The sequence below is a fragment of the Rhododendron vialii genome, chromosome 9a (genome assembly GCF_030253575.1).
Source record: "Rhododendron vialii isolate Sample 1 chromosome 9a, ASM3025357v1".
Lineage (NCBI taxonomy): Eukaryota > Viridiplantae > Streptophyta > Magnoliopsida > Ericales > Ericaceae > Rhododendron > Rhododendron vialii.
Window position 1 is genome coordinate 1,091,190 of NC_080565.1, and position 19,201 is coordinate 1,110,390.

Sequence of the window (19,201 nt, forward strand, 5' to 3'; positions counted from 1 at the left end):
GAGACCTTTTGAGGACCTCCACCTTGTGTTAAGATATGACACACGGTCTCGAAGAATCTGGAAACAGAAAATCTTAGCAGAAAATGGAACAAAAAAGAGAACAAAAAGAAGATGAGCTCTGATATTTGTTGATTCGTCTCGGAAATTACATAAGTAGGCAAATCTATTAGAGCACCTCTTTCTCCAATGGAGTTATTTCCCCTGCTGTCAGATACACTGTTCCTTGCTTGTTACCTGAGGCATTAGAAATCACCAATTTCTGGACACTGACACATATAAAAACCAATTGTTAACATTGATGCTAGTCCCAAAAGATGCAAACTAAATAAAATGCAAAAGTTGAGAAATTACTTGATTGGCTGGAGATTGCTTTGCCTTCAAAAGTTAGAATTGGTTGAGCTCTTTCTGCGAATATCTATATTTACAGCGGGCACCATATCCTGCAAGTGAAACAGGTTAGATATGTAAGATTTTCAATGTTTTACTTTCTCTGATTTCATCACATGGACACCAACACATATAAAGACCCAGAATATATATTCACAAGAGATCTAGAGAGAGAGAGAGAGAGAGAGAGAGAGAGAGAGAGAGAGAGAGAGAGCATGCAATTGTGCTTGCTTTAACTGCAAAGGAATCATGAGAACGGGTATTAGAGAAGTAAATTACCATGGCGTATTTGGACCAATGGTGTATAAGCTATCTTGTGCCACTCTTCGCCGCTTCCCTTTTCAATTCGATCTGCTAGAATGGGACATCTCGATATAAACAGATGTTGTAAATTGGCAAGGCGCTGAATTGCTTCTCGGGAGGGCAAACTCTTCAGATTCGGACAACTCCAGATCTCCAGTGATTGAAGAGATGACAAGTTACCCAGCCACTCTGGTAGAGCTTCCAATTTTCCCCATTCCCAGATCTCCAATGTTTTCAAGGCAGTGAGGTGTTCAAGATCAGGCAGACATGTGAGGTTTCCCCAACCCTTTAATCTTAGATACTCCAGGGAGATGAAGGGGCACTGTTGAGGGGGATAGGAGGGCCAGGGGAAATGAAGAAAGTGCCCTGAGAATCCACCAATCACCAATCTCTGAAGGCTTGTCAGGCAGACCAGCCCCTTCTCCCAAAAACTTCCCAATCTTGAACAGCCTATGATAGTCATCTTCTTAAGGGACGTCAGACTGCACGATTCATCACATTCCAAACTTCCACACCACTCTATACAAAAGTCTGCAAGGGTTGGCTGTAACAGTCCCTTCGGCAAACATCTCAACTGAGGGCAGTCCAAAATTGAAAGCTGTTGAAGGGACGGCAGGCCGGTGGATATTGTTACCTCTTTTTCTTCGATTATATAAATTAGAATAGAGCACTCTATAACTAACTTCTCGTGAGAAGTAAGGTTTAGTAGTTGGTTCGGTAAACAATCCAGCTTCTTCAATCCATCAATTTCCAGATTTCTTAGGGTTCTGCTACTTTTTCCAAGCAAATCCTCCAAGAAAAGAGCAATATTTTCTGAATTCTCATTGACTTCCATCAACAAGGATGGGCTATCCATCATTCGACCCTCGCTCCAGCAAGGATCCACCGTTGAAATACTTATGCTCTGGACTGATAACAATTGACCTGGAATGGTTACCAACTGAGGACAATTGGAGATTAGCCACAGTTTGAGACAAGGGAAGAACTTTATAACACTGGTGGAAGCAGCTGGCAACGATGATACATCCGACCATTCTTCTAGCTTCGGCATATCACCAAGACTAAGTGTTCTCAATGCTGGAAATACTACTCCCCCTCTTGTTGTCCCACTCTTGCTGCTACTACCAACAATGCCCTCGTCCAGTCCATAGAATTCGGTACCAATGCGTTTCAGATTATCCAATCCCTTCATTTTAATGACTTCAAGATGTCGAAGGTGTCCGAGTGTTGGGACTTGTTCGCATACTAGGCAACTCCTTAATTCAATCTTCACCAAATTTTGAAGGAACTCGGGATTGGCACTGGTCATCCATGACGCAAATTTTTGTCCTCCAAATTCTTCGAGTATTAAACCCTTAAGATTCTTGTGGGGTTGAAGTCCTTCCAACACATCCACATGGTTTGTGTGAGATCTTTCTAGTCCAAAGTGAAATACCAATTCTTGGACGTCCTTTTTTCCTATCATATTGGCCTTTTTTGCTTCTTCCCTGTCGTTCACGAACATTAGATTGTTAACACGCAATCGACCTCTTAGGTGTTTTAAGCTTCTCAACTCTTCAATCTTATGGCCCACATCCACACCCAAAACAAAGAGCGGTAATGTCTGCAAAGAAGTCAAATGCCCTAACTTCGCCGGTATTACCTTCGGACTAATTTTTCTTTCATCCATACAGAGATGTCTCAAGCTAACCAACTTATGAAAATCCTTTGGGAGCTCTTGTAGAGATGATGGCAAAACGAGCGTTTCTAAATTGTAGAGACTGGTGATAAAGTTTGGTAGCTTTTCAAATCTTGTGTGTGAGAGGTCAAGATACCTCAAATGTATGAACTTGCGCAATTCTTGCACATAGGATCCTTCTAAACGTAGGACACGTACACATTTGACAAAGTCAGTTTTCTGGGGGAGATATCCAGTTAAAAATAGTGACCTCAAGTTTCCAACTTTTTCTTGTGGAATATCTAACCTCGTTTCTTTCCCAAGAAGCAATGTTAGATGTTGAACCTCTGGATGGTTCTTCACCTCACTAGCTTCCAAAGTTAAACAACTTCCCGCTGCAACCTGAAGCGCAAGATCATGTACAAGATCATGCATCATGCAACTAGTAATATTATTGAACTCGTCCAATTTAGCTTCTTGAAAGAAAGAATTGCGCAATAAAATATTAAAATAATCATTGCCTAAATCTTCCATTTCTAATGCACTTTCTACTATAGGATGAAGATATCCTAGACCCATCCAAAGGTGAATCAACATATCTTTGTTGATGTTAGTGTCCTTTGGAAAAACAGAACAATATGCAAAACATCTTTTCAAAGATGGTGATGGTAAGTGATCGTAACTTAGTCTTAACACTGGTAGAATACTATTTTCACTTTCAAGAGAACGCCATATTTCACTCTTATCGACAGACTCCCATTCACGTTCAGAGTGCTTAGCGTACAATAAACCTCCTATTGAGTTAACTGCTAATGGCACACCCTTACACTTTTCTACCATTCTTCTACCAATATTCTCCAAACTTTGTTTTCTTATCGGTCCCCCACTTGAGAATACTCTTTTTGTAAACATGGCCCAACACTCATCATTGGATAATTTATCCAAATGGTGAGTCAAGGACGATGATATTTGCATTGTTGATAAAACATCCATCTTGCGCGTCGTCACTAAAATTTTGCTCCCCTTGGAGCCACCAATTTCTATCAAACAATCTCTCATTCGTACCCATTCTTGTTGATCTTCATTCCAAACGTCATCTAATACAAGTAAGTATTTGTCTCCACCCAGTTTTTCATTAAGCTTTCTCACTATGCCTTGAATGTTTGGTGTCTCAGACTTATCTCCAGTAAGAGATTGCACCATCTCATTCAATATCCTTTCAACTCTAAAATCATCAGATACACAAATCCACATTCGCTTATCACCAAACTTAGCCACAACCTTCTCATCGTTGTAAACTAGCTGAGCAAGAGTTGTCTTCCCGAGCCCAGCCATTCCTTCAATTGCAATGACAGAGAAATTGTCTTCTTCGTCAGAACCAAGTAACATGTCTATAACTGTAGACACATCACCATCCCTTCCCACAACATTTAAATCATCTATAAAAGGGTGAGTCTGCCTGAATTCCCTAGTTTCAACACTACTAGCATCTGCAAGTAGATTTGCTGGGCTAAGACCGATGTCAACTGCTTCATTGCAAATTTCTTTTAACAGTAAATTAACATCATTGACCTTTTCAGCCATCTTGAAACGAAAAGCCAAGTTGTGTACCTTTTCCTTGAGTGGGTTTGGTACCTCAATCTTCCTTCGAAGAGCTTCATAGGCAAGCTCATCCAGCACATTCTCAGCATGGCAAGTTCCAGCCTTGAGACTCTTTAGCCAGATTTTCAATGGTTCTGAAAGAATTCTCTTTCTCTCAGCATCTTGTAACAAAGCTTGAATGATTGTTAGCCTTCTGCGGAGCTTTTCGAGGTCTTTCTCAAAACCCCAGGCCAGGCTAATCTGCTGGGTTGCTAGGGAAATCAAGCCGTTCAAGATTGCCTTGGTAGCAGATGTGAGGAGAGGTTCAGCCATTTGTTCCAACTGAAAAAAGAAGAGAGATTCTTTAGGACTTCTTCTTCAGGGGAACAAGTAGCTAGAGAATACAAGAGACTTGTGTGGTCTGTGGTGTTTCAGACAACTATTAATATGGTGAAGGATATGATACAAAGCTTGGAATCAATGAAAAAGAACATGAGAATGTTGACAATATATAAGAGTGAAGTAGTAATTTTGACACGTACAGGGGATTTGGTGTTAGTTCACATTGCTTTAGTAGTTTGGTTTCCATTGTATTGGTGTTTCACCCAATAGGAGCACAACTAGTCTATGGTGAAGGATTTGTGTGCTCATCACTACCAAAGGACTTCTAATGCTCAATGCATTATTTGAGCATTAGAATAATATTGCTTTGCCCCGTCAGAATTGCACCCAAGAAAGCCTCATAGCATTAGAAAAAAGGGCCCCGTGTGAGCCACAATTATAAATAATGCAAACATTAAATAAATAGCCATTTGCGGGCTAAAACAAAAGTTATAACTTATTTAGTTGTTTGACGAATCCCAACCGCGTAAATGCAAAATACCATTCATAAAGCCTGATGGCAATAATGGAAAGGTCACTAATTTTCGTTGAACAAAAATAAAATAGTCTCTGTTGGGCCCACTGCTTCACCTTCGAACCTCGCCTTCAAATATAAGGTTGAAAACCCCAACCGTAGGGCTAGATTGTCGGTAGCATAATAACCGGAAAGTCCGGGATCGTACCCACAGAGAATTCGAATATAGCTTAATCAGATTGTAGGTTTTGTATGGTGGATTGTGGCGTTTAAGACGGCCAACTTGGTTTTGCCTTTAACGGTGGAAAATTAAGGCAAAAGACTAGAAAAACGCTTAATTAACTTAAAGGAGGCAAGTCTGGGGATCGTCTAACCCTTGACTTAAGCCGTTACCGGTTCTCAATTTAACTCAGGCGAGAGTCACGACCGCGTGCTCACGCCCGGAGAATTTAGCTTTAAAGACTACGTTTAACGAAAGATGTGATTAAACGGAACTAAACAAACCTATTTTTGCTAATGTATCTAACAAGTAGGAGGCCACGAGCCCTCGGTATGTCGCTTGCCAAGACCGCTTGACTAAATTTCATACCAAGGAGTTAACACCCCTCGCTTAGACCAAAATGGCTAGGTTAATGAAATTCCGAAATTCATGATTTTAAGCCCGAAAGTTTGAGAACTAAATAACCACCTAAGTACTCGGGAAAGATTACCCTGAGACTTGGCCTATCAACTACTCACACATAGCTAAAGCATAAAAGAAAGCATAAAAACGAGACATGACTTTTAACCGATAAAAACGAAAACAAACTTGATATTATAAAGGATCTAGTCCGTAGGAACAACTTTAATAAACGAGAAATTAACAAACGAGAATTACTTACTTGAGTTCTAAGAGATTACACTATGAAAAGCTTAAAGGAGCATTAATGGAGGAAAAACCTAAAGTTAGTAAAGAACTAGATACAAAAGAGAGAGAAGAGACCCCTATTTATACACAATGGGTTTCTCTCTCCTCAAATATCTAAAAACATACTATTAAAGGCAAGTATTCCATAAATGGAAAGCCCAAAAAGTAACAAAATATCTGGCCGAAGGCTCTCCGTATTGATACAGATTATGCAAAGTATCGATACGACATCGCTAAGCTGAGAAGACCAATTTCCCGTAACGCTTCCGTATCGATACGGTCCATAATCCGTATCGATACGGAACAATCTGGCTGCCCACTTAACCAACGCGTATCGATACGGTCCATAATCCGTATCGATACGCGGAGCTTATCTCCAAAACTTCAGGCCAGCCTCCCAGACTTGACACCCGACGACCATTGGCTTGCCCGATGCTCCTCGCCTTCGTTCTTTGGTCACTTTGGCACAAGGTCCACCGGGCGATGATTCTTGAACTAACTTGGGGGTTGGCTTTGCACTCAAAATACGCCTTTTAAGGGCGTTTTGCCTGAAACACTTAACAAACTACCTTACGAGCAATATTGAATAAAAACGACAAATAATAGCTAAAAAGACTTCTAACTAATGGACTTAAGCACCACGATCAAGCAATCTTAGGTGTTTATCACCCACGACACTGAATAATGCAACTTTATATTATTTTACATACTAGGATCCGTAAGATATACTTACCGTAGAAAGAATAGAGGTAAGTGGGATTGACGATATTAAAATATGGAAGCAAAATAGTTTTCACAACAAGTACAACAATAACATGGATCGAATGAACTTCATGAAAAGTATAGTGTCAAAACTTAAATATTGGTAATGGAGGTGAAAGGGCATTATTGGTTGATGAAATTGAATTGACTAAAAAGCTTTGATAGGTTTATAAAGAAAAGAAGTATGAGAAATATAAAGAGGCAACCAATAGATGCAATTAACAGTTCTAATCAACCAAACCTCGTTAGTTGTAATCCGAGAGAGAGAGAGAGAGAGAGAGAGAGAGAGAGAGAGAGAGAGAGAGAGTAAACTAGTTCACCCATAAAACAGTATGCGTTGATGCATATAGTATTTCAGATTATCAACAGCAAAATCAGCTCGAAAGAAATAGACAAGAGGGGGGAAATTACCATACAAGCAGCGCTATATGATCAGCTGTACTAACACCAAAAGAATAGTAGTCCTACAATCCAACATTTCAATTATTTCAGTTTGAGGGAACATACACACATATATACACTCAATAATGAAGAAATAATCATTGAATCATATCACATCAGCAGGCATACTGATTGAAAATCATAAGATGCAAAGTACCATACGGCTCTTCACATTTGCTGATACTCCGGGTTAAAAGCAAGTGCTTCTCTGTAAATCAACTCCCTTATCTGTTTCTCAGTTAGGGCATGCTATTCGAAGTCCAAGTTAAAAGGAGTCATGCAAATGGACGCGGGGGCGCTGCTGTCCCCTTAGGGGCAGCAGCTTGCGGCTGTGCCCAAATTCTGGGCCCACTTCGGTCTCGCTCCGATGATCGGAAGCGTTCACTTCGTAGAGCTCGTCAAGTAGAACAACTATGCAAAAAATCAAGTTAATTGGATATCATTAAGTGCCTGATTGGAACCTTTTTATCTTGAAAAGAATGGATCCAAAATACTGGATCAAATCCACTGTAACCCATGGACCGAGAGTTATATGGGTTCCGATCAGGCATTTAATGATATCCAATTAAGCTAATTTTTTGCATAACTATTCTACTCGAAGAGCTCTATGAAGTGAATGCTTCCGATCATCGAAGCGAGACCGGAGTGGGCCCAGAATTTGGGCACAGCCACAAGCCGCTGCCCCAAGGGAACAACAGCGCCCCCGCTTCCCATGCAAATAGGCTCATCACTGACGTTATGGAGTGATGTCAAGTACGGATGAGCTAGAGCATCCTCGACTAAAAAACCACCAAAATATAAGGAGGAATGCATTAAGAAGCATTTATCAGAAACCCCGCCCCCCCCCAAAAAAAAAAAAAAAAAAAAAAAATAAGTATAGTAATAAACCGGTTTATGAACGAAATTTGGATGATAGGATGGCGAAAAAGAATTAATTTAACAACTTTATAATGATGCAGTAGGGAGACTTTCCCAAGAAATCAAAATGGTCGTTTAAACTTGGAAAAGATTGTAACCCCTGGTAGGAGATGGTAATGATGGATATGGTGGAAAAGATTGTAACAATGACACCTCACCCCCACCCCCCCAAAAAAAAAAAAATAATAATAATAATAATAAGTATAGTAATAAATCGGTTTATGAACGAAATTTGGATGACAGGATTGCGTAAAAGAATTAATTTAACAACTTTATAAGGATGTCGTAAAAGAATTAATTTAACAACTTTATAATGATGCAGTAGGGAGACTTTCCCAGGAAATCAAAATGGTCGTTTAAACTTGGAAAAGATTGTAACCCCTGGTAGGAGATGGTAGTGATGGATATGGTGGAAAAGATTGTAACGATGGCACCTCACCCTAGTCAGGAGATGGTAACCCCGGGAGGTGGTCAAACTTTGCCTATAAACACCCGAAGAAGGCATAGAACAAAGGATCAGAAATTACATACTGAGTACTTTGGTATTTGGATTTTGGGTAATGAGTGGAGAGAGATAGAGAAAGAACATCGCCAGTTCTCGGACTAGCACTACTAGTCCATAGTTTGCCCTTGAGCCAACACTTATTTGATCAACGGAGACATTTCCTACGGTCAACATTGGCTAGAGTGTGTCTAATAGACTTCTCTTATGCAGAGTCAACAGGTCAACGAGAAAAAAATTTCATCTTTTAAGGATCTCATAGAGTGATTCCCATCACCAAGAGGGAGTTCTAAACACGTACATCTTTCATATTTGGCGACCAGAGTGGGAGCTAATATTCGAGTTGCCAACAAATTGATGCAAGGGAAGTTGAAAACGTACCAAACACTTCACGTAGAGACGAGCTCTCATCACCAGTCTCAATGCAGAGCTAATTGAGCAATTGGACCAATTGGATGAGGAGTTAAGACTCCTTCGAAAAAAGGTCAACCCGGTCCAGGAAACTTTTCCAAAGGGAGGATATTGTAGCTGAACGAGAAAGGTTTTCATCTTCTAAGCAGGAGCTCGAAGAGAAAATCCCATCACAAAGAGGGAGTCTTGAACCTGGTCTCCACAACTTCTATAATCTTGACTTGGACATCAAAGAGAGTTTTTTTGTAAACTATTGTGAGTGTAGTGAAAATTTTCTCTCAAAATTGTCTCTGTGATTGTATGTGTGACAATTAACTTTAAATGATTCATGAATTTCAAATAGACAATTAACTTTAAGCGATTCATGAACTTCAAACTCCGCCTGGTTCGTGCGTAGAGTCTTATCTTTATTTCCCATCCGATCCCAAGCCTGGATAAAGGAGAAGGGTTGTGCGTTAGGTAGCTGATAGCCAATACGTAAAAAAACCCGTCAGATCTTTATGACATGAATCCAAATATGATTACGAGACATGCTAGGGCGTTCCCTTTAAGCGACGCGTTGTGCCTGCCTTCGGATGCTTCGAAAAATGAGCAAGAGGCGCCACACCGGCGCCCGGGTGTGGTGATAAGTGAGCAAGGGTTCTCGCGCGTGCCTGGATGAGCGCAGGTAAAGAAGCTAGCCCAGGACTATAGGATTCGTTTAGCAACTTGGAATATAGGACATTAACGGGTAAGACTAGGGAGCTAGTTGACACCATGCTTAGGAGCAGGATTAATATAGCTTGCTTTCAGGAGATTAAGTGGGTAGGGGAGAAAGCTAGGGAGATAGGGGACACAGGTTATAAGCTTTACTATACAGGTAAGGATAGACATAGAAATAGGGTAGGTATCGTAGTAGACAAACACCTGAAAAATTCGGTAGTTACGATAACGAGAAAAGGAGATCGGATTATTTTAGTTAAGCTTGTGATCGGAGAGAGTATAGTTAATATTATTAGTGCTTACGCACCCCAAGTAGGCTTGGATGATCATATTAAAGAGCAATTCTGAGAGCAAATGGATGACGTGGTTCAAGGGATACCTTTTGGGGAGAAGCTATTAATAGTAGGTGATTCAATGGTCATGTGGGAGTGCATAAGCAAGGGTATGAGAAGGTACATTGTGGCTTTGGATTTGGTGACCTTAACGAAGGTGGTAGGAGGATCTTAGATTTCGCGGTAGCTTTTGACCTTATAGTTGGGAATACTCTCTATAGGAAGCGAGATGAGCATTTAATTACCTTTATGAGTGGAGCCAATAGAAGCCAAATCGACTATTTTCTTGCTAGAGGTGCAGACCGCTTGACATGTAAGGATTGTAAAGTTATTCCAGGAGAGTGTCTAGTAGCACAACATAGACTTTTGGTGTTAGATATTTGTCTCAAGGGGAATAATAGAAGGAGAAAAGAAACTAGATGCCCACAGACTAAATGGTGGGGCCTAAGAGGGGAGAAACTAGAGGTATTCAAGGAAAGAATGTCTCAAGAAGTACGGTGGGGAGTGGAAGGCGATAGTGACAATATGTAGAATACGATAGCTGACGGTATTAGAAGAATATCGAAAGAAGTTCTTGGCGAGTCAAACGGAAAATGTCCAATTTCTAAGGAAACATGGTGGTGGAATGACGAAGTTCAAACCATGGTAAAAGCAAAGAAGGAGTGCTTTAAAAAGTGGCAAAAGGACCGGAATGTGAAAAATTTTCAGGGTTATAAGTAAGCTAGCAAGGAAGCTAAGAAAGCCGTTAGGGATGCTAAGTTGAAAGCCTATGAGAATTTCTACGTTAGACTCGATAGTAAAGATGGAGAAAAGATTATTTATAAACTTGCTAAGCTACTAGAAAGGAAAGCTAGAGATGTTTCTCAAGTTAAGTGTATAAAATGTATTGATTCGGTGGTGTTGGTGAAAGACGAGGCGATCAAGGATAGATGGAAGTCGTATTTCGATAAGTTGTTAAACGAGAAACATGAAGGAAGCTTTGGTGGGGAGGAAGTGTATGTACCTGGCGAGAACATAGAATATGAGTTTTATCGGAGAATACAAAAGTTCGAAGTGGTTAAAGCTTTGAAAAGGATGAAACCGGGTAAGGCCCTAGCACTAGATGGTATTCCTATTGAAGTGTGGAAAAGTCTAGGTGACTTGGTTGACGAAGTTGTTCAAGAAGATTATTATGACTACGAAGATGCCCGACGAATGGAGAAGGAGCATCTTAGTACCTATCTATAAGAATAAAGGGGATATTCAAAACTGCAACAACTATAGAGGTATTAAATTGATGAGTCATACGATGAAGTTGTGGGAAAGAGTTATTGAGCATCGCTTGAGGAGGGTGACTACGGTGTGAGAGAAACAGATTGGGTTCATGCCAGGAAGATCAACCATGGAAGCTATCTACCTATTAAGGAGATTAGTAGAAAAATACAGAGCAAAGAAGAAGGATCTCTATATAATTTTCATAGACTTAGAAAAGGCTTATGATAGGGTGCATAGGGACATCATATGGTGGGTTTTGTAGAGAAAAGGAGTGACCAAACGGTATATCGAGGTGATTAGAGACATGTATGAAGGTACCGTCACTACCATTAGATCACCATTAGGGGAAATGAGTGAATTTCCAATCACTATAGGATTGCATCAAGGGTCAGCCCTGAGCTCATACCTCTTTGCCTTAGTTATGGATGAATTAACTAGACAATTTCAAGAGGATATTCCATGGTGTATGATGTTTGCAGATGACATTGTCCTCGTAGATGAAACCGCTAGAGGTGTTAATACGAAACTAGAAATTTGGAGAGAAGCATTAGAGTCAAATGGTTTTCGGATAAGTAGGAGTAAAACTGAGTATATGGTGTGGAAGTTTAGTGGTACCAGTAATATGCATGAAGAAAGAGTGATGATCCAAGACCAGGAGATACCAAAGAGTGATCATTTTAGGTATTTAGGCTGAATTATTAGTAGAGATGGAGAGATTGTTGATGATGTGACCCATAGGATCCAAGTGGGGTGGCTCAAGTGGAGAAGCGCTACTGGTGTACTATGTGACAAGAGGGTACCCACAAAATTGAAGGGAAAATTCTACGGAACTGCCATAAGACCAGCGATGCTTTATGGGACAGAATGTTGGCCTATTAAGAAACAACATGTGAGCAAAATGAGTGTAGTAGAAATGAGAATGTTGAGGTGGATGTATGGTAAGACTAGACGAGACAAGATTAGAAATGAAACAGTTCGTGAGATGGTAGGTGTAGCACCTATAAAAGAGAAGTTGAGGGAAAATAGACTAAGGTGGTTTGGGTATATCTATCGTAGACCAAAAGATGCAGTAGTTAAGAGAGCGGATAAGATAGCTCTAGGTAGCAATGTTACGGGAAGGGGTAGACCTAAATTGACATTAGATGCTGTAGTGCGCAAATATATGAGTATAATGGGTCTGTGTGAACAAGTGGCCCTTGACAGAGCTCAATGGAGGAAACGGATTCATGTAGCCGACCCCAAGTGATTGGGACGTACGGCTCGGTTTGGTTTGGTTTGGTTTACAAGCTACAAGTACTAAAGTGGAAAACTATACTAGATAGAGTCAACACCAAAACTACAACCTCAATCAATCCACGTGGTTACTAGAGTTTTGCCTAGGGTTCAAACCTCACTGATAGCAACTAACACTACTGACTTTTGCCCCTTAAAAAAAAAAAAAAAAGGTTACTAGAGTCGGATCCATGTTTATATTGTGTTTGGGTCTTACTCCCCTTGTATTTAACTTGCGTTTTCTCTCTCAACTTAAATGTGTGCCTTTGTTATTGTATTGTATTTGCACGTCTATTTGTGTCTTTATTGTATATCCCAATTGTGATACAGCAAATCACGCGTTGTCAAGCAAATTACATACACTCTCGAGGACTGGATCCACCAAGGAAATAGGAAATGGAGATAAAAACATGAGAACCAATCAAATGAAAGGAGCTCCAGAAGTTGAGATTCGAAGTAGTCTTCTTCTAAGTCACAATATTTGAATCAAAAGAATGATGTTAGGCACCAAAAGAAAAAATAGAACAAAAAGTAACTGATGGAGACAAGAAAGAATTGATTCTATTTAGGCACAAAGAGAGTGACAGTAGGGATCAGAAGAGACTTCTACAATCAATAGCCATTACAAAAGACGCTATGCTATCGCGCCCAGAACGCTGCGGCTCAGGCACCCTGGATGCATCAGATGAGGCAATAGGGTTAGTGGCACCAATACTTGAAAGTTGTTCGCATCAGTAGGAGTGAAGTGGCGGAAGGCCCCTTGAGTCAAAGGGAGAGCTTTTGCACCTCTCTACAAGAGATAGGATTCGGTATTGTCTTAAAAGATAGATTGTCTATCTTTTCTTTCATCTCGGGGGAAATACAATTTGGAGGGGCTAATTCAAAACAAAAAGTCTAGGGACACAATAATTCAAACACAATACCAAACACAGCCTCTCACATATAATAAATTGCCTATCTTTTCTTTCATCTCAAAGGAAATACAATTAAGAGGGGCTAATCCAAAACAAAAAGTCTAGGGACACAACCATCCAAACACAACTTCTCACATACATGTGGACCAATTCAAAACCCTTACGTGAAATAAGAACAGCCCCCACATTATCACTTGCTGTCCTTACTTATTTTACAGCCCCCACATTATCACTTGCTGTCCTTACTCTTCAATTTTCCGTTGAGGTCTATCCTTGATTCTTGTAGGGTACTCTAATTGAACCAGTGATCCATTTCCAGGTTTCATCGTAAACCTAACTGATTACTTCCAATTGCGCAAATCAATAGTTCAAACCGCACTCAAAGGTAGGGCATTTCCCATTTTAATAGGAACTTCTGCACCAGAACAATGGTATTTCCAATTTCAGTCCCTTTGACATGTTGGATCAACCAAAACTTCCTCATTCATCTGCGATGTTCCAAGTCATATGAACCTCAATTGCCCAGAAAACTGCAGAAAGAATGGTTCAAATCTGCTGATCCCGATCGACTGGGCTACTTATTTTGAATCGAGACTTCAAAACAACCATAGGCCAAAAAACGACTTCCTTCAGAAGCCAAATGTCAAACAGGTGGCAGATACCTTGAATGAATTTCTAACAGTACCGTAAGCCATATAAAATCAAAACCCGCAAAACTTTTAATTTGTATGCCAATAGAAAATGAATTAGATTCAACAATCAACCATTGTACCTCAGATTGTTCTTCACATTCTTGGCTGCAAATAGAAAATCCTCGTGGTTGTAGAGAGAGAGAGAGAGAGAGAGAGAGAAGGATGAGAGACGATGGGTTCACCGGCTCCGATCGCCCGAGACACTTGGATTTTGCGGCGGTGAAGGTCGACTTGGATTTGCAACGTTTATAACGGACTAGCACCAAAAGCCATTTGAGAAAAAAGTTATAATCAAGTGTGCTAAGCTCATTTTTCTTCAATCTTTTTGGACTATATCTTCTCCGATTAAATACCCGTAGGTATCCGATTACATTGTAGTATTTTACAGAGTTATTATAATCAACAATTTCTACAATGCGGACGTATCGGATCGTCAAATAATCCCAAAAAATAAGGTAGAAAATTGCCAAATACGGCGGAGAAGCGTTGTTCAGAAAACTTCGCATTTGCCAAGTATGGTTAATATAAAACTCGCGTTCCATACCCCCGTCTTTCTTATTTTCAAGTCTTCCAAGCTCTAATCAAGTGTGCCCAAATAACTTTCTTTCATTTGTTTTTGAGATATATGATCCCCGATTAAATACCAGTTGTTACTTGATCCACTTGATATTATACGAAATTATTCTAAATAATAATTTCTGCAATGTGGACGAAGAAGATTATCAAATTGATTCCAAAGTAAGGTCGCAAATTGCCAAAAATGGCCTAGAAGCCTTCTTCTCAGCTTGAGGATGCGAAGTTAGTCAATAGCAAACTCGCGTTCCGTAAACCCGTATTATTTACTTTTCGGACGTTGTACTTCTTGCCCAAAGCGTTTGCCCCACCACAATCTCAACAAAACTCGCATGCAGGGAACACGGCCGCCCTACTCAAACACCTCCGTTCCGCTGATGCAAACGACCCCCTCCTCCTCGATTCACTCCATAATCTATGCCTGTTTTTTCTTTTTCTTTTTCTTTTTTTCAACAAATAACCTATGCTTGCTCAAAACTCAATAATTTCATACAAGTCCTCAGTTTATTTTCAAAGCCTTCATCCTCCGCACGGTGGTCAAGGCATGCACTGCTCTATCCACGTCAAAGCTAGACGACAGGTTCGTGTCAAATGTGCAGTCTATAGAGTAAAAGATGCCCGTAAACTGCCCGATGCCCAATGCAATGTCTGAATCAGACATGATTTCTTGGAGTGCTTTAATTTTGGGGTATGCTCGACTTGCACATGAAAGTGAGGCAAAAGAGGTCTTTGAGGATATGGAGGATGAAGGGATCTAATCAAATGTGGTATCTTGTAATGGGATGATCAATCAGAGTGGATGTTATTCGGAATCAGTGTTGACATTTCGAAAGAAGCATTCGCGAGGTGTAAAACCTAATGGGAGTGGTATATCAAATGTTCTTCTGGCAGTGGGGGATTTCATTTTGGGCAGTCAAATTCAATGGTATGTTGTTTTGTGATGAATGTTACACTATTTTGTTGGGGGCACCTTTAAAATAAGTAGTCTTAGAAATGTTACGCCACTTTGAAATGCATGATATGATGAAAATATTATGCATTCTTTTTTGTAAATGTTATGTCATTTTTTGTTCCGCCACTCATGATGTTTGTTACATCTTTTTATTGTTAATATTACTTCTTCTTATGGTGAAAGTCAATGGGAGTAACGGGGGTATGTTGCGTACCCCTACAAGGTTTTTTTTTTTTTTGGGGTAAATCCCCTACAAATAAAGTTCTAAAATATTGTAATGAATAGTGGGAGATGTTCTTTAACCGGTATAGTGTAATATGGATCCGCAATTATGAACTTCTTATCTAGCCTCATTTTGTCGTTGCTCGCGTTTGAGTGCAACATTTAGTCGCTCTCCATCAATTATAGCTGGAGTTTTCATTTCTACAGTTCTTTTGCCTTGTGATCTTGTTCAACGATTTCTTTTAGTTACTTTCTCATGTTGCTTAATTTTGAGGCAAATATATTTACGCCAAATAATTGATTGATGTATTTTTTGCCGATTTTTGTCTAGGGCCGCATCAATTCCTGTGGCTACATCAATTCGTGTGGTCCATCAGTCAATCATGGTAGCTCACCATCTATCTCACCCTCAGGGCTAATCAGTTCTAGGCTTCTAGCCCAATCCAAAGTTCTTTGCAGCAGTTTTTGCTTTCTCCCATTTACTGTAGTTCTTTAGCAATGTTAAATGTGGGCTTGCTTCCCTGCTTTAATAACTTCTTAGATCCTCTCCATCACTCTTCCTGATTCAACATTTGCAGATCAAATGGTTTTGGCCATTCACTGCTTCGAGGAATTACTTGACTAAATCGGGCTGTCAAACCCTCTATGATGAGCACTGTAACAACTCTTCAATTACTGAGCGTCATAAAGGTTGTAATGTTTGGACTTCGATTTGGGGTCTGGATATTCTGGAAAGAGACAATGTTTTTTATGTGGAAAAGTTTTGAAGGGATCTTTGATCTTTGGATCAAAATCTGAGCCGTTTATTAGAATGTTGCATACAATATGAACCATCAATCTAGAAAAACATAGTTCTGAGTCGTTAATTGGAGAACATATCTTCAAAATCAGTCCTTCATATTATATAGGTTATTTTTCTACTGATGATCCAGTGCTTAAAGGTTATGTTTGAAGTATCTTTCTGGAATGCACTACAAAAACTAACCTCTGAACTTGTTATATGAGGTAGCCTTGGTATCTGGATGTTGATGCCATAGCCGTGGCTAAACTCAACTGGAAAGTTAATGCGGAGTATAGAGTTTGGTCGTGTCTTGATTTCAAAGTAAAAAAATAGATCGATTGCTTACAATCATCCCTCTCCTACTTGGAGAGGCTTGAGCAAAAGGGAACAGGTTTACAGTTCGGGGTTCAGGGTTTGCGATTGAGAGTGGACTCAATATGTCGTTTTGGCCACACCACAACTGGACTGGTTTCGGATCTGTGAGATCTTTGATCTCGGGACCTTTACATAGAGATGAGGCTAGCCTTAGTGTTAGAGATGTGTGGGGTAATAACGGTTGGGATCTGTCTAGAATTTCTTTTGTTTTCCCTACTAACATTCTCGCATGCATCTTCTGTGTTCAACCCCTAAGGATGGACCTCCAACCCGACGAAATTGCTTGAAATCTTACTACGAATGGGGTCTGCTTGGCTTCTCACCGGGGACTTTGATTGCACCCCTCTGTTTGAGGATTGGAATTGGGTATGGAAAGCACATACTAATCCTATAATTCAAAATTTTTATTTGGCTTGCTGCTCAAAATAGGCTTAAAATTTTTATGAGAAAATTTATCCAAAATGATCTTTGTGAGGTATGTAATTCTGGTAGTGAAAACATGGACCATGTTCTTAGGGACTGACTTGTGGCAGGCCGTGTTTGGGTGGGTTTTGGCATCCCTAGAAGTGCTGTTAGTTCTTTCTCCTTCTCTTCTCCTTTTTGGCTCAAAACCAACTGCGAGTCCAAGGCCAAACACCGATTGGGTATATCCCTTGGAGTGTCGTTAAACCATTTTCTGTCATGAATCCAACCAGACCAGAGACCACCTAGAATCCACTGTTAAAATTTCCATTGCCCAGGCAGCTGAATGGAAGCATCTTGCAATTCTGGATTTGGAACCTCGTGTTACAAATGCTGTGCTTGTTAATTGGTGTCCGCCTTGCACAAATTGCATTAAATTAAGTACTGATGGTGCACGCAAGGAAAGACCTTAGCCAAGCCACAGGAGGTGGTCAAATCCATGATGAAAATGTTAGCTGGGTTATTGGTTTCCATAGGTCCTTGCGGCCAATGCACAGTCTGGAGGCAGAGATGTGGGCTCTCAGGGATGGTTTGCAACTGGCTAAAAGCAAAGACCTAGTATCCATCTGTGTGGAAATAAATGTACTGGCAGCCATCCATATAATTATGGGTCACCACGCCCCAATCTGAGTAATTTTATCCATGATTGCAAATGCTTGATGAGGCAGCTGGGAGTGGAGAAGATTGATCATGTCTACCAAGAAGGAAACAAGTGCACAGAATTGTTAGCTAATATAGATTTTCATGTTTTTGATGTTGCTCCGGTATGGATTAATTTGCAACTTTGCAACGACACCAATGGGGTTGCAAACCCTAGACTCTTGTATGCTTCTTAGTTTATTTTTCTAATATGTTCCTGGTTTACCCAAAAAAAGGACACAACCGCAGCGCAGGGAAAGCCATCTGGAAAGTATCGAGTTGCCTAAAAGAAAAGCCCCTTTCTTATTATTCTTGTCTTGCTTGCCTTTGCCTGAGTATAGTATCGATGTTAGAATTTAAAGGATCTGCTCCAAGAGCACAAAACTGTTGTCCACAAAGTGTAAATGTATTGTCATAATATGTGTGTTAAGATGCCCTTATATGTCTCTCACATTAAAAAGATTAAGAAAGGAATTTATTAATCTTTTTTTTTTGGGTAATTGAATTTATTAATCTTTGAAGAGATGATTACAAAGAGTAAACAATGCCGGGGGCACGATGGCATCACAAAAGGAAGCTTGCATCCCAATTATGTTGGCACCCAAGCCTCTTGACAATCATATGCCACCCAGGACACAAAGAAATCAACAAAGTTGGCAAAGAGCCAACCAAAATAAATCTACCAATATCCCAAAAAACCAAGAAAGATACAAGGTACAAACAGAGAAAAAAAAAGAAAAGAGCATAGCCAAGGAGTAAGCATTCGCTCTAAGATAGCAACCCACACATAGGACCCTAGACATCCACTAATTCAGCTAAATTTCAGCATACCAGCAATTATGCATCAGCAATTCCAACGACATGGGAAGACGGAATCTGCAGCATTTTAACCTCATACCACCCTTCTCAAAAGCTTGGGAGCTCACTTGAAGAAGCAATGGATTACACCGGCATCTCGTATAGCATTAGGAAGAAAACCAACATCCTAAACAAGTATAATCTGCAGGACACCAGTAGAAAACAGGATCACTGCCAAAGCAATTCCAGCCGAAACAGCAGACGGAGTCCTGATGCAGCAGCAAAAACAGCAGAAGAAGAGGATCAACAGAAGCCTTGAAACTGGAGCAACCACTATCCTGGCATTGTTGAAATCAAATCGTCATACTTCTTAGAATAAGTTATATCAAGCATTATGGTCATACAAGAAGTAGTTTCTTTTACTAAAACCATGGAGTTCACGAGTAAGTACCCTAACCATATGTGCGAGAACAAAGATTTAGTTAGACCGGGAAATAGAAAAATAAAC

General features: G+C 40.1%; 2 protein-coding genes across 41 annotated transcripts in view; both read right to left on the minus strand.

The window, feature by feature from the left end:
• The window catches only part of LOC131301395 (putative disease resistance protein RGA3), a 48,777-nt gene that overhangs the window by 23,284 nt on the left and 6,292 nt on the right, over positions 1–19,201 (minus strand). For 3 of the 40 annotated variants that reach the window (XM_058327687.1, XM_058327686.1, XM_058327650.1), the window contains one exon: positions 18,358–18,962. The exons of 33 other annotated variants lie outside the window; for them this stretch is intronic. The gene's annotated coding sequence lies outside the window, so the exon portion shown is untranslated. Of the gene's footprint in view, positions 1–18,357; positions 19,032–19,201 lie in introns of those variants that run through there. 4 more of the 40 variants (XM_058327654.1, XM_058327648.1, XM_058327683.1 and 1 more) reach the window with 2 other exon arrangements.
• On the minus strand, positions 165–14,384 carry LOC131301394 (putative disease resistance protein RGA1). The gene is made up of 4 exons (XM_058327645.1): positions 13,972–14,384; positions 667–4,270; positions 352–440; positions 165–234 (listed from the first exon to the last, which is right to left on the minus strand). The coding sequence occupies exons 2-3, from the start codon at positions 4,259–4,261 to the stop codon at positions 385–387; spliced, it is 3,651 nt and encodes a 1,216-aa protein (XP_058183628.1). The 5' UTR covers positions 4,262–4,270; positions 13,972–14,384; the 3' UTR covers positions 165–234; positions 352–384.